This window comes from Myripristis murdjan, chromosome 19, assembly GCF_902150065.1.
Source record: "Myripristis murdjan chromosome 19, fMyrMur1.1, whole genome shotgun sequence".
Taxonomy (NCBI): Eukaryota; Metazoa; Chordata; class Actinopteri; order Holocentriformes; family Holocentridae; genus Myripristis; species Myripristis murdjan.
In genome coordinates this window covers 18,140,357-18,156,463 of record NC_043998.1, presented here as the reverse complement: position 1 = coordinate 18,156,463, position 16,107 = coordinate 18,140,357, and the positions used below count along the sequence as shown (strand labels likewise).

Below are 16,107 nucleotides of genomic sequence, written 5' to 3'. Positions count from 1 at the left end.
ATTGATTGTAGCTGTAAAGCCGTGTAATTGCTGCTACTTCTGAGCAACAAACACAAACACAGCAGCAGTCAATAATGAGCAAAGATTCCTCGTCAAACCAAAGTTTAAGCCAAAGGTCGAGATATTTAACCTCTGGCCTTTCGCCAAACAGCACAGGCCATTAAGACACTTCACTTGATGTAACAGGTCACAGGTCAAAGCTATGATTTGGCCCTCACCTGACAGCGTATGTCATGCGGTCAGGCCTCATGGCCCTCATCATGCACAGTCTCTGGAGCGATGTTTTGTTCTTCCACTCCTGTGGGAATTTTTCCTTCTCTGGACACTCGGACTCCACGAACTTCTTCCAACGCTTGGCCGAACCTTCGATGTCTCTGTCCAGGTTCCTGAACTCTTCCATGGAACACAGGGACTGGGTGGTCAGAGCAGAAATCAGAGATTTTTACAGTCTTGGCCAGAAAAGCACTGAAGTTGGCGCACTGCTGTTATTTTGTTATCAGTGAAGCACATGAAAGTTTTTGGCCACTTTAGAAACTTTTCATAATGAACAGCAAAAGGCACTCGCATTGTTTGCTGCCTAAAGAAAATGCCACAAAGGGAGAAAAGATGTGAGGCGGGCAGGGGGGGTTGACAAATAAAGAGACAGGAGTGCTTATCTCTCCTCACGCCTATATAAATGATGTTTATTCAAACAGAAATGCTGAGTAAACACGATCCCTTTCATAACGGGACGGGGGGTAGGTGGGTGTAAGGGGGGATACCGAATATGCATCCGTTGCAGAACCGCGGGGGCTTTATTGTGTCACCCCAAGTGACAGACGCCTTATCTCATCTCTGGAGAACAGCGGTGTCATGCGGTGCAGTCTCAAGCAGGTGCTCTCACCAGCAGGCAATCACACACACGCATGGACACACGCCTGTACACTGTGTACGGTGTCCAGAACGTTCCCCCCAGCAGACACATAAAAGATGCTATGAAAATACAATATGTTCAAAAAGAGACAGACAGTGAGTTATAGAAGCATATCCACCTAAAGTCTCCTGAACAAGTCACAGGGTGGACATGAAACCTTGTGAAACCGTGAAAGCGCCTTCTCGTCTCTGCATAGTCACTCACCGTTGGGTATGAAGCGGAAAGGGGAAGTAAGATGAAGTGGCACGGCTCCGAGTCCTTCACTTCAACTCAGTTTGGTTAATTACTACAGGCGGTTGGCAGCCTCTCAGCCCCCATCAGGGGAGAATACACGAGACCTCATGGGATTCCTGCTCCCGCTAATATCATCAAGAGGGCCAGGCAATCAGAGGATCTTATCCTCCTTTAAAGCTCTCCAACTGATTATGTTTCCAAGCGCGATAAGAAATCGAGTGACAGAATTTGATTAGCAGGGGCCTTTAGCGTCTGGGTTGAGTGCAGTCAGGGAAAGGCCGTCCCCAAACCTTCAGAGGGGTTTAGGTTAAGCTAATATTCTGGGCGGCACAGATTGAAAAATTCATGAGCAGGAGAGCCTAAAAAACATGCTGCCATTAGGGCTTAGTTTGCTGCTAAACTGATCTGACAAGAGAGGGAACCTCTGCTGCTTGACGTCCACAGGGGCGCATTGTCTGACGTTTGCTCTTTAAGCGAAACCCTGGGCCCGCAAGTTCATTCTAGTGCCCTCCGACGTTAAAACACACCGAGATCATGGAGCAATGCAAGCCCTGGAGAATCAGACACTGTCAGACTGGAGCTTTAGTGAAATAGAGAAAGCAGACTTCAATGATGCTTTGGGCTCATTAGACGTGTTTTCACTTTAATGGTGCATTGTTGCTGGGAGACTGTGCCTCACATGCAGTATTACATTATACAGAGCCTAACTACTCAGGGAAGAAAGCAGCTAAGTGGTAAAATAACTTCAGGGAAATTGTGAATTTCAGTCATGCTGCCCTAACATGACAGGCCGAAGAGTTTGTTTTGAAAGATGTAGCTGGGAATTTAATGTTTTACTGCTGGAAAATATTTATCAAGGTTTTGCAACACTGAAGGGCATCAAGGATAGGATTTTAAGGACAGACCTGGTCTACAATTTAAATGGCTCTCTTTATGCAATGACAAAGAATTTGAAGAAAGATTTCTCGTTTTAATACATCTCGATTTATCTTATCTTTGTCAAGTGTAGCGGGGTTTTATGAAAAGAACATTCTATCTTGGGATGGTGAGGAAAACATCAATTTTGTAATAATTATGCATTGTTATGCATTGGAAACCCGGATAGTGAATGAAAGTGGAAGAGGAAATGAGATATAGTTGAATTTAGATGGGACACAACGCAATCAAGGCTTCCCTCCTCAAAAAAAAAAAAAAAAAAAAAAACACATCTACCCTTGTAACTTGTTACTGAATTCTCTCAGTAGGCAGAACATAGCTCCATAACTTTCTCTCTCCTTACCTTGATCCCACCCCAGGAGTGGTTGGACAGGAAATCCACTGGTGATGTCACACCTGGTTGGACGGGGTACCTCAAAAGGAAGTCCAACTCTGCAGGGTTTATCTCTTTATTCATCAACAAGATCTGGGTACACAACAAATGTAGAAGGACTTTGAAATATATTTTCAGCACAAACCTCATTTCCTTTCCACTCGACTACATCCAAACATGGCCACAAGGCTCACGGGGATTGATTCAATCCGAGCTTGTTCGCAAAACAAACCATGCTGAAGATGAAAGCGGCCCTGCTTTCCCACCTGGAAGACGAGCTGAGCGATGTACGTGAGCTTGTCACACTCGAACAGGCCTCTGGTGGTGTACTGGAAGACGGAGGAGGTGATGCTGTCAATTAGGTTGGACACCCGCTGCTTCAGAGCCTCGTCTGGCTCGGCCTTCAGAACCGCTTTCTGGAAGACCACACTGAACGCCTGGAAAATCACAGCACCGGGCAGAGCACTGACTCAGTATCTGACATCAAAAGGATACACCTCTAAGTAACAATTCTTTGGAAACTAGGGCTTGGCTGATAAATCTGTTTGGTGATACATGGGGCTGCTATTGACCTGAATTAAAAATTGGACACAGGCCAGTCAGTGACTTCCACCTATGATGTGAAGGATATGATATAATCTGTTTGATTTGTATATGCATTGTAGAATTGATCACTGTTTGTCCATGGAGGCCCTTTAGTGTAATGTATTCTAAAGTGACACTGATTGGAATCCACACAAATGCCCATGAATATGTTTTATTCTTATTCATATTCTCACAGGTTTCAGTGGAAAGTTTAATAGCCTAACTACTCCTTCAGAGGCTTTGCCAAGAAGGAAAAAAAAAAGATGACAAACTGGTTGAAACAGCTGATCCCAAATGATCAGATTATAAAAACTGGTCAACATCTAACTCACGACAGTCGTGAATCCACTGGGCCCAGTACTAGCAGCAGTGTTAATCAGGTGCATTTGAAAGCGGAAAAGTAAACTGGCAAATGCTTCAAGCTGTAATTAAGTTGGTAAATACTTAGAAATCTCAGGTGAATTACTTAAAAATGCATGTGCTCATTTGTTTTTGAGTGAGTCGCTTTTGAGCGCGGAGAGTAGTAGTTAAAGCTGGGATGACAAAATCCTGGGATAAAGAAACTTGATTACTTCCCAGAAACTATACAACTACACTGGGCCCGTTGAGGATCTAGAACATTGTTTCCTGAATTGCCTAATTCCCCGTGACTCTTATGTCATGCCCTAAACCAGACACCTACACATATGCAGTATTTGTTTTTGTTATTGATGATGTAATTTTTTTCTTCAGAATTTATATGTATTTACCTACTTAAAGCTGCAAGTACATTCTAATGTGTTGCTCTTGACATGAATTTACCCTGTAAAGAGCTGATACTTACTGGACTGCAAATAACTATAATAATTTTTTCAACTGAAGCGTTTACTTGGGTATAATTACATGGTAATAAATCTTACTATGTACAGCTATGTACAACAGCTTGCATGCGTATGGTTCAGTGTGACTGAACCACACACATGCAAAATGGCAAGTAGAGATACTACATTTCTCATGATTTTCTATCCCAAGTCGTCTAATGACATTCTATCCATTTAGTGGAGCCACACGTAGCCGTAACCTGAGTGGCGCAAGGAAAACATATTATAATGTATTTCATTTCATTCAAGGGGTCAAAGGTATATAGACTCTGAATGTGTTTTCATTTGATTATGTTGGGAAATAACGTGGGCCAGGGCAGCTACCTGCGGAGCCCAGTGTGATTGCAAACCATATCTCAGCCTGCCTGCTCTCAGCGCTAGCCGAGTGACAATATGAAAGACATTACACTCTACATAACCACATTAGGGAGCCACAAACACAATAAAAGCGGGGCAAAGAGCATAAAACACAGTGAGCAAATGGAAGAGAGAGGAGAGGAACAGAGGAGCGAGTGTAAAGAGGGGTCCCACTGGGGGCCCGTGAGGCGGGGAGAAACATGGCAGGTCAATAGAGAGGCTACCTTGAGAGAGAACTGATACATGGGGTGGATTTTATTGAGGTCGTTCATTATGAAGTACAATAAGGAAGCCCGTGCAGCGGCTGGTCGGTAGTGCTCCCGAGCCTCATTGATTTTGGCCTCTGTCACCTTGGCTTCTTTTACCTACAGTAAAGACAGTGGAAACACAAATGGAATCACACACAGGCACACGCACACACACACACAACACACACATATGCACACTCAGGATTCATCAATCAGCTAATGATGAAATTGTGCACCATCTAATAAAACATCCTCCAGTGAAGAGCAGAGGCAATTCCAATTTCACGGTTTAAGCCAAAATGTTCTCACACTGCTCGGAATGCGACAATAACGTGCCGTTTTTTTTTTTTTTTTTTGCCGCCAAATGCCTGCGCAATTATGCTCAAGAATGAACATCTGCAGTGGCAGTGTTCATCTCGTCGCTGACAGAAGTCACACTCACACATCATCATACAGGAGTTTCTCACAAGTGCTGTGAAGTATCAGTAAGACATCAGTAATTCTCTTCTGCTGTCTTGGCAGAGAGCTAATATACAGTGGGCTGATTTGCTGACCGGAAGGGAACAAGTCAAACGAGAAACAAGGCAAGGGAGTAAAAGAGACACAGGGAGATGAAAGATGAATTTGATCCCCTGGCTGAAATAATAGTGGCAATGATAGAAAAGCGAGCAGGACCTTCTCCTCTATCTCGGCGGCGGTGCGTTTGGTCGTCTCCAGGTTCTCCACCAGCTCGGTGTCTCCCAGGAAGTCTCCTGAGGCGGAGGACAAACGGGACAGCAGGTTGTCCTCCAGCGTCTTCAGGGTGATCTTAAAACCGTTCTGCTGCTTCGTCAGGTCGGACTGATGCAAAAACACGAAAAAGAGACAGAAACAAGGAGAACTTTCAAATCATCACTTCCAAATGACAGATTCTTGATTGAATTTCTTATACATGTGTGTGTCAGAGGCTTAATACACCTTAAGTTTTTTTCTTGTTTTTTGTTTTTTTCTTGTTTTTTCTTGTTTCCTCCTCTGGGTTGTATCAGAAAGTTTCACCACACGGCAAATCTGATTCTGAACTGAAGTGATGGGAGGCGTTTAAGGTGTCAATATGAGGACATGAATACTGAAGGGCACCTCAAAGGCAGAACTAATCAATATGCTCTGCATCGGCTATCTGGACCCATGAAGAGATCGCTCTGGGCTGGATTAGCCAGCTTCCGTCTGGTTGCCGACATCAAACCTCTGCCAAGTGACCTAACCCCTCGGTGTGATGAGAGTGTCGATCGGAGCAAGAAGGGAAGGAGCTTTGATGGTGAACTACACACACACACGCTCGCACACGCCGCGACGAAGACACTGCAGAAAACACACAGATCCGATCTACCTGCATGTTGAGCGCACACACCGAGCAACCCATAAATATGTACACACACACACACACGCGCACACAAACTCACATCTCCTGGCTTAGTCATAATGGGCTTTACTCACACCTCACCATATGGATTAGTGCACCCAATCCTCTAATAAAGCCTGAACTCAAACTGTTTTTCTCTCTTTGTTCTAGTGGAAAAAACAAAAGTGGCTTAAAAAACTTTCACTTTTCAAAGCCTTGCATTTGAGAGGCGTTGGGAGAACAAAGTCGACGGGGCACGCCGACTCCCTGCTCCTTTATTGCTTTATCCTGCTTTGTCCTTCATTATAGTCAGTTGCAGGTTCTTGTTTCTGCTTGATAATGACTTTGCTTTGCTGAAGTTTCCCTTAATAGAAGTCTCTACGACCTTTTAATTGTCGCAATTACGGCAGGGTGAGCTGGTGTAACGTTCGCCGGCTCTGGTGCTGCCGGTGACTGATGTTAGCTGCGCTGTGCGTCCGACGCGCCGCAGCAATACACTCGTGCTGGTGGCGGCGTCTCTACCCCGATGTAATCACCTGGGAGCTGTGAGGTGGCTGCCGGCTGACACTGCTCCTCCTCCTCCAGCATAATGTTCCCATGACAAAAGACATACTTAGCTCAGATCACACCGGGGGTGCAGATACTTTAAGAGAGCACACTGTTAAATTGCTCTCTTTATGACAGTATTTCCTATTGGGGTGATGAGGGGTATTTTACACCACTGTTAAACCTAATTGAGCTTCTGTCTTGTTAAATCTTATAGGCTGTAGCGAGGATCCAGATTTCACACTATTAACAATTCTGCAGTTGAAAATTCCTCTTTGCCTTTTTGGATTTGGCAGGCACACTGGCTGGTGGTAAAAAATAAAAAAATTAAGAAAAAGAAAAAAAAAACGAGCTCACTGATGATTTGTGGCATTTTACGGAAGGAACTGACGCATGTCTTTCGGAGCGTGGAGGAAAGTGCAGGACCGGTTTGAGCGGTGGACTTTTACGCGGCGACATTCGTCTCATGAGTCAACCTTGACCTTCTACTCCCCCCCCCGCTCACAATGCTCTCGGGGGGAAAACCTATCCACATCAAAACATTCCCAACTACATCCAGTAATGAGTCAGTTATTAACGATTTGCTCTCCTCTGGCATATTGTACATGTAATTACCCTTGCCTGGGAAAAACAAACCAGTCAGCAGAAAGCCCTAATTGGGATTAAAATGAGATAATACATCTATCATTTTTAGGCAAATGATCACTGAGTGCCACAGAGCAGGCCTGTTAAGGTAATTTGGGAAGTGGAGCATTTTAGGTCTTTAGCTCTCATTAACGGTGAAGGCCTGTGCAGGAATTGTGTTGCAACAGCACTGTATACACAACGTACATGCAAACACACACTAACGACGGAGCACAATTGCACTCTCTCACGCGCTCGTGCGCCGAGGGAGAGCGGAGGAGTTAGTTATTGTGGTAAAAGGTTGTTTGGTGATCCCCCGTGCGCTCTCCCAAAAAAAGCCAAGTTGACATTTTAAGCCCCCTAGCTCGTCTTGAGCCGAGTTAAATGAGCGCTCTTTCACCCAGTAGTCATCTTACGGCTCAGTAGCAACGCTAACCTCATTAAAGGTATAATGGCACCAAGTCATTCAGAGAATATAAACAGGTACAGCCAATTTGCAGCCCCCTATCAGTCTGATGATTGTTATCAGCCCAGGTTGTTTACCGACAACACAAAGCGCCATTCAGCACAGCCTTCTATGGAGCCTTGTTTTGATAGCAAGGTGCTTGGAGTGTACACAACGAGTTTCCCCCTCTCAACTTTCAGCGTTAATTAAAATGATAAGTGAGTTCCAGATCGTGTTTTTTTTTTTCTCCTCATCCTCCCATCTCAGTGAAATGCTAATTAAACAAGCTTCATTAAATCACATTTCACTTCTCCGCTGCATTTTGCTGAGGGGACACGAGGCTTAAAATAACTCGAGCATTTTTTGTCTGTTTTTTTTTTTTTTTTTCCCTCTCCAGTTATTAAAAATGCTGATTTGTCCATGGATGAAAGCCTACAGGTCTGAATAAAGTGCTGCCTACAGAGGCCCAAAGCAAACAGCGACGCCTGGAGAAAATCATCAAAATGTAAATAGGATTGTGTTATAGTAAATCTGCCTGACCCGCTAACAGAGTTTTCAAATTATCTTGCATTCTGATCACTCGGAAACACTGCCGTCAGCCAGACGTGTTCTGACTGAAGTGGGATTTCAGATTCTTTCCTTCAGCTAACAAGAGCCACAGTTAAGGGACAGTGGAAGTGTGTCAATGTCGTGTCTAATTGCTGTGGTACAGTAGTGCCACTGGCCAATCCATTTCAAGCAGATGACATAAAAAGCCCGGCGTGTCGATGAGACGAGCATGTGGCATCATTAGGCGCGGAAGCTTTGATCAAGCCAATTTTCACTTAATTACAAGCATTTACATGCATATCATGGACTATACAGTGGATATCACACCTCCGCTGCTCATTACTCCTCGAAAGTGAGCCGTAGAGCCGCCAGGAACCTGCTGAACTACAATACAGTACAGTCTGCTGCCATTAACTCCATGCAACCATGACAGGTTAAAAAAAAAAAAAAAAAAAAAAAAAAAGCTATGCTATGCTGATCAACAGTGCAGAACGACAGCGGTTAATACCTTTCACCCTCCACGCGGTTTAAGGTTGAAGGTCTACACAACAGAATCATTTACATTAAAAGGAAAACACAACTTAAATAAATTCCTATATGCTTTACCTTTTATTTTGCGGGGCTGTGTCTGGGTTTGTGATCATAAACAAGGAGGCAAGGAAGGGAAAATTCCCTTGAGGATTATATCAAGCTACTATTGTCAGAGCTGCTCTCTTGATGATGAATGGGAAAGCGATACAGTGACAGTGCCCAGGGAGACTGTGCTATAATATGAGCTAAACTGCCTGCACTTTTGAAAGAACAAGAGGAATTTTGATTTAGGATTATCAAATTATTTCCATTATGAAACATGATTCACGGTACAGTTGTTAAGGAAAATTTTATTATGTTGAAGTAATAACCGACAACTTTTTCATATAAATAAATTTCCATTTTTCTGTTCTTTCACATAAATGAATTTCCATTTTTCTCCTCTCCATCGCCAGATGTTGTATCACAATAATGATGTAACCCAGGGGTTTTCAAACTTTTTAATGTTCTGGGCCCCCAATTTGACTTTCAATAAGCCTTGGACCCAAATCTGAAGTGATTTTATCCTACAGCGATTCTGATATGAAGAGATATTTTGGTTTGCGGTATGTATTAAATACTTGTGAAAGGCATGAGCATTTAAATGCAAGAAATTTAAAATCCAGAATCACTGATCTGATGTTTAAATATATCAACATATATATAATTTTAGTGATTAGATATATAGGTTTGTTGTAAGTAAAGAAACAAACAAAATAAAAACATTTTTTGCTAATTTCGAAAGATTTTGCCTTTTTTCATGTAATTTTTTTTGTAGTTTTCTTGTCATTTGTTTACCTAATTTTTTACTTTTTTTTTTTTTTTTTTTTTTACTTTTTTTTGCACATTTATTTACAACATATTTGTTTTGTAATTTTTTAAATATAATTTTCTGGTAAATTTTTTGTATTCATTCATTTATTTATTTATTTTTGCTCCTTTTGAATAATCTTCCCAGTGATTCCTGGCTGATTTGCTAATCGTCCTTTTTCCCACATTTTTGAATTAGATCTAGAGAATTTGTGCAGGTTTCAAAGGGTTAAATTGTTTTGAAGTCATACTTGACAACTGACAAATCATTGCAAGAATAAGTAAGAGAGAAGATGTTAAAATGATCCCTCTTACATTTACTGCACTGTAACTATCTGTGGTGAATGAAATGATGCTGACATTAAACTATTAAACTATTAAACTATTCCTCATTTTGCTGAGGACAAACCTAAAACCAGTTCAGGAAAGCTTTTCCAGTTACTGTTCTAACCTTCTTCCTGGGAAAACTCCTCTAGCACAGAGAAAGTGCTGCATTTCCAATAACAGAAGCCACCTTTCAGACAAAGCAAACACCACCATGGCTGAAAAGAGCGCCACCTGCAGAATCCAAAACATCATCAACAGGAAATCCAAGGGAGAAAAACGTCATGGTGCTGGCCACACCGTGTGAAGTGCAGTGCAAAAACACCACAGCAATCAGCACTTCGCACCAAAGATGTTATTACTGTAATGATGATGTAATTACTGCAAACAACTGAGACAATGAGACTTCGGCTGACCCCCATATCACATGAGTGGCATTGTTAGTCATAGTGTTTCTCAAAATTCAGACCATATTTCCCATAAAGCACGTTGCTTCCTGTTGCAAAGAGGATGCTGCTACTTGTTAGCCCTTTCCTTCTATGGCCTCACTCTGGCTTCTGATTGTGATTACTGAAGAGGATAAACAATGTTACAAGTGATTCAGCCACTCATTTTTCAGCATAATGGCATTGTTAGAGAGTCTGCAAGCTTCCGTTTGAGCTGGAGGAACCCTCCCTCTTCCACATTTGTACCATAAAGCAATCCTGTAATTTTCCCACCGAATCAGACCCAGTGCAACACAACGTAAAATGCAGTGCAGAATATGTGGGAGGCTGTTATTCTTCCTGGTGATAGGGGTAGACTACTGACTTTAAATGAGTCAGGTCTTTGACTCCAACCAGCCTGACAGCTGGGATTCGCTCCCAGCCAATTGTTCTGGAAGTCAAAATCGGACATCTGGCGAATCAGCTTTTTTTTTGGACAAATGACAGTTTTCACTTTGAACTCAAAACAACTAAGTGGTCAGGAACCGGGTCCCCCAAATGTTTTCAGTTTGGGACCCAAAAGAAAGATGTTTTATCTCTCTGGGAGCCAAATGCACAAAAATACATAATGAGCTGCCACGACTTAACCATGGTAGGTACCATGGTAACTAAAGACGAAAAGACACAGAAATTGAAAATTGAAATACACAGAAACATATTGAATTCCCTATTCACAAATTTTCTCAATCTGAGCAAATTGTATTCTTTAATAAAATGTGTTTTGACTATTATTTTTCCTGTTTTCACCCCAGATAACCGGTGCATTAACTACCAGCAACTATTTGCATATTGTTACTCACATTGTTTTTGCAGTTTGTTACCTGCCAAAGGATTAAAGATGTAAATTAACATTCTTGCTAACTTGGGCATATTTACATCTTCATGTTCATTAGCATGCTCTGTCCCAATCACATAAACAAACAAAACAAAATAAATAAATAAATAAATAAATAACAATAATAACTGGCCCTGTAATGACAATTTGGGTCTTTTTTCTCATGCCCTCCATTGTTTTACTCTAATTTATGTATGTGCAGCACTTTGTAACTCTGTTTTTGAAAAGTAATATATAAATAAAGTTATTATTACCATGATTATTATTATTAACTACCTATCTGTATTGGAATGTCGCAAAAGCAGTGCATTTGTGGATTTTTTTTTTTTTTTTTTTTTTTTTGGTAGGTGAACGCTTTTTGTGGTCGACTCCATCATATTCTTCCTTTCCTTCTGTTTTCTATGGCACGCTCACGAAGCAGAGGTAAGCATACATGCTGCCAGTGATAATGAGCTGAGCACTGATTAGAAAACTATAGAGAAGATGGAGTGTGAAAAAGGTCAATTACTGCATGTACAGTAAGGTATGATGGTTCGATAAAAGTATTGCTCTTGCAACATTATTCAGATTTATTCATTTGTGAAAATCAGCTTATTCCTACGCAAAACAGATACCATGACTTCTGGGATTTAATTTGGAGGAGTTGAGTGGTCAATTCCAGCGTCTCTCACGATGAGAATCAGGGAGTTGGAGAGGGAAATGTCATGCACTACTATTGACTAACGGTATAATTTATGCACAGCAATTGTACAAACACCTCAAAATCAAAGTGTAAATATTTTTTTTATATACATTACACACTTAAAAGTAATCTAAAATTATGCTAGTCACATTATGAACCACATACACAAACTGCATGTACACAGACACATCCACATACTTTGACAAACAAAGACACTTTGTCTGGCACACACACACACTGGCACACACACACACACACACACACTGGCACGCATAGATGCTGAGAGTCTCCCTGTCTCCCTTAGTGACGGACCCAAAGCCCCATAATTATCATAGATCCACTTAGTTTGCCGTTAATCAAAGCCGCCAGCTGATTGTTTTGGAATCAAAGAGCCTGGAGTTGCAGCCCCTTGTGATGTTAAAAGACAGACGATGTTTTCATGTCAAAGTGTATCGTTAAAAGACGGATAATGACGAGAGAAAACGCTAAGCGCGATTTCAGGAGGCCCCTGACTCTGACTGCTTCTTTTAATTACACCTGGAGAGACGAGAGTGTTAAGCGAAGAAACTCTCTATCACAGAGGAGCTGTTTGTTCTCTCGAAGCACCTGATGAGCGTGACAACATAACTCCTTTCATTTCTGCACGGGTTCAGTTTTACATTCATGAAAAGATTTGTGTTCTAACTTCCTCCCCTTGGAAAAGTAGGACAACACAGCGTGGCCGGTAAAATGAAAGTCAAATAGGAATCTACTGTATTCTACTGGATTGTATTGGATTGAACTGTACTGCACTGTATTGTGTTGTATTACATTAAACTGCACTGTACTATATTGTAATATATTGGACTGTATTGTACTGTATTATATTGGACTGTATTGTATTGTATTATATTGGGCTGTATTGTATTGTATTATATTGGGCTGTATTGTATTATATTGGACTGTATTGTATTGTATTATATTGGGCTGTATTGTATTGTATTATATTGGGCTGTATTGTATTGTGTTGTATTATATTGAACTTTATTGTTTTGTATTATATTGAACTATACTGTATTGTATTATATTGGGCTGTATTCTATTGCATTACATTGAACTGTATTCTGTTGTGTTCTATTATATTGAACTGTATTGTTTTGTGTTATATTGCACTATATTGTACTGTATTATACTGAACTGTATTGTGCTGTGTTGTATTGAACTGTATTGTATTGTGTTGTACTATATTGTATTGTATTGTATTGTATTGTATTGCATTGTGCTCTATTATATTGAACTGCACTACATTGTAATATGTTGCATTTTACTGAACTCAAACTTTACTGTATTGTACTTCATGGTGTTGTGCTGTATTGTATTGAATTGCTTTGTACTGTGCTGTAATCGGGGCAGACAGCAGTTGATACTTGAGGCCACTTGTATCAGATAACATTTTCCTCTGCCTCTACTGATGCTGTGATATCAGGCGCCGTGCTCTGTCTGCCTCACCTTCAGTTGCTCCAGGTCAGGTCTCTCCATGCTGACCACGGCAGCCAGCAGCTGGTCCTCCAGACCGTCTCTGGTCACCGTGAAGTTCACCAAGGTGCACTGGGCCTGCAGCTCCGGCTGGTAATGAGGGCTGGCCAGCTTAGTGTGCAGGATGAGGCGGAAAGTAGGGTTGTACTCACATTCCTTGTCTCCGATCTTTATGTACCTGTTTGTGAAATTGCTGTTATATGAGCAGGGATATTCTGATCCCTGAGGTTTGCTGGATATAACACGTACAGATTCAAACAGGGAGGTGAGGGACTGAAAAGAGGGGGAAGGGAGACACCATATAAGGAGATGCTCCATTAACGGCAATGTTACTGTTCAAGTCTCCTGTCTGTGCCTAAGTGGAAAATGTCAGAACTTTTCCTTCATTCCAACAATGTCGCTATTTTCAAAATCATTTTTAACGAAGAAATAAATGACCAACAAAATCCATTTGCCCTAAAGTGTGGTTTTCAAATATTTACCTGTTCCTCAACCAAAAATAAAAATATTCCACTACACGGATCCCAATTTCATTCCAATTTGCCCCTGGGACTCCCATATGGGAAGACATTTATTATTGATTTATAGAAATGTCAGCACTGCACATGAAGAGATAATGAGTAGAATAATTTCTAAATGGGATCATTTATTGGTACTTAAATAATAGTGAAATTAAAGCACCTTAGTTTTGCAGGGGACACCCTGGAATTGGCTAAAAGTATCCTGGAACGGCCCCAAGGTCCCCTGGGTGCCCCAGGACCCTGCTGTGAAAACCACTGTCTAAAAGTATTAACATGCTCTTTCCTTTCATCTTCTTCCACTGTCTTTCTATGTGATGATGCCACATACACAGAGAGGATTGCAAGAGGTGAGAGATCACAGCTCTGGTGTGAAAACTTAGTTCATGAAAAATTTTCAAAGTAATACATCCTTGACACACTATTTGGAGAAAATGATTCTGTCAAGCAAGAAGCAAGGCGTAGTTTGATAGCACTCAGCTAGAAAGAAAGTGAAGGTTCTCAATGCTGATCTGAATGGGCTTCTGCGTAACTGCACTCATGACAGTTTGGAAGGTTTTTATTTATTTTTTTTTTTAGAGTTGGAATCTAAAACAAACAACTACCTGGATAGACTACTAATAAAATATACAACATATTATATGATAAATCAAGTGACAAAGTGTCAAATTAATGTAATTCAAAATTCCTGTTCCAATTTGTTAACACAGAATCAGCACTTATGCACTGACTTAACTGTGTGCTAAAATGTAGATGTAATAAATGAAGTGCATAAATGATATAGACTGATCAACACAGCATTGAAAAACATAATACCGCGATACTCAGCAGTATTGTTTTTGTGCACAGCTTTAGTTTTGTTTGGCCCGGAGGGTCTCTTACCTGCCCTTTTTAATGGTTTCTCGGCCCAGCAGGGGTCCAAGAACAGGATCCACAGTCTCCTCCAGGTTCTCTATCAAGACCACCTCACCAGCCGCCAGCGCTCTCTCTATGGCATCCAGGTACCTTCCAGGGCAAAACAAAATAGGAATAACAATGTTCAAATTTCATGAGATCATAAATTTTTATTGGGCCCCAGAGAGGATCTGCTTTTTTTTCTTCTTGCTTCTCGCAGCTAGAAATCTTACTGGAGAAAAAAAGACTGACCAAACCATCATGACTGACACATCTTTTCATTAGTTACCAACCTGTTTCAAAACTTAACATCACTTTCAAGACAGGCATAGGTCTGGCAGAAGGCTACATTGCCGGATCACAGCCAGAGATCCTCAGGAACTGTCTTATTGTCTTCTTATTCACCTTATTTTTAGATACCGACACAGCCACTTTACATTTTTTGTGTGCAAGACTTCTGGTCAGGCACTTCTGGTCACTGGCTACACGACAGCAGCTAACACAACAGCTGATTTTGGAAGTGATATGGAAGAAGTGATCATTTCTTATAAAGGTTAATAATGGTTATAAAAACCGAACTGAGGAGCTTATACTACAGAATCAGTCATGTAGTATTGTTTAAATCACTTCTTAATCCTCATTTTTCAAACTTGCTTTTATGCTATATGAACACATTTCTTCTTATTTTTGTTTATATCTGTAATTTGTTCTTATATTCTTAGTACCCATTAATTTCTAGGATTCACCAGTGTGTTCTTAGTGCTCAAGTGGTCAACAGCACTCTGATCACGAGAAGAAAAAGCTTTCTCATCGTCACAGTCCACAAATCAGTTGTCCAACACATGGAAACAGACTGAGGAACATAAAAATGCATTAAATCACATGTACAATCACATGTGGATTATTTTATGTTTTAGAATAATTATAAGGATTAGATTATTAAAATAAGAATATCTGAATGCAGGCATCTGAATGTTCATTGAAGTTAGAGCAAAAACCCTGTAGACAAGACAAGAAGTATGAAAAATACTTCTATGCATAAATGAATTTTAGAGTGTTTATATAGCAGAACTTGTTCTACTATATAAATATACTGTTTTCTGCTCTTCAGAAACCGTCCTGCACTCCTGCAGTCGTCACCACGGAGCGCTCGGCTTGGGCAATGTGTTTTTTGGTCTGCATTTTAATACTGAGCCACTTTCATTTCATTTCAGCAGCTGTGCGTCCCTCTGCTCAGACGGCACTCACAGCATCACAGATTTTTTTTTTGCCATCGTTGACTTTTTGACTTCCCTGTAACGTCAGTACTGATGCCCTGAAAAAGTTTATTTAACAGCTACTTCGGTTCAGTTCAGAACTTTATTGTCCCAAGAAGGGGCATCTGACTTGCAGCATGGCTCCGCACAAACCGCACAGTTACAATCAA

At 41.1% G+C, this 16,107-nt stretch overlaps 1 protein-coding gene across 1 annotated transcript in view; it reads right to left on the bottom strand.

The window, feature by feature from the left end:
* Positions 1-16,107, bottom strand: part of dnah9 (dynein, axonemal, heavy chain 9) — a 116,526-nt gene that overhangs the window by 25,048 nt on the left and 75,371 nt on the right. The window contains exons 63-69 of the mRNA XM_030078418.1: positions 14,670-14,792; positions 13,243-13,447; positions 5,182-5,346; positions 4,483-4,623; positions 2,723-2,893; positions 2,427-2,549; positions 219-412 (exon numbers count right to left, since the gene is read on the bottom strand). Of these exons, the coding sequence (XP_029934278.1) occupies positions 219-412; positions 2,427-2,549; positions 2,723-2,893; positions 4,483-4,623; positions 5,182-5,346; positions 13,243-13,447; positions 14,670-14,792 (1,122 nt within the window). The remainder of the gene's footprint in view (positions 1-218; positions 413-2,426; positions 2,550-2,722; positions 2,894-4,482; positions 4,624-5,181; positions 5,347-13,242; positions 13,448-14,669; positions 14,793-16,107) is intronic.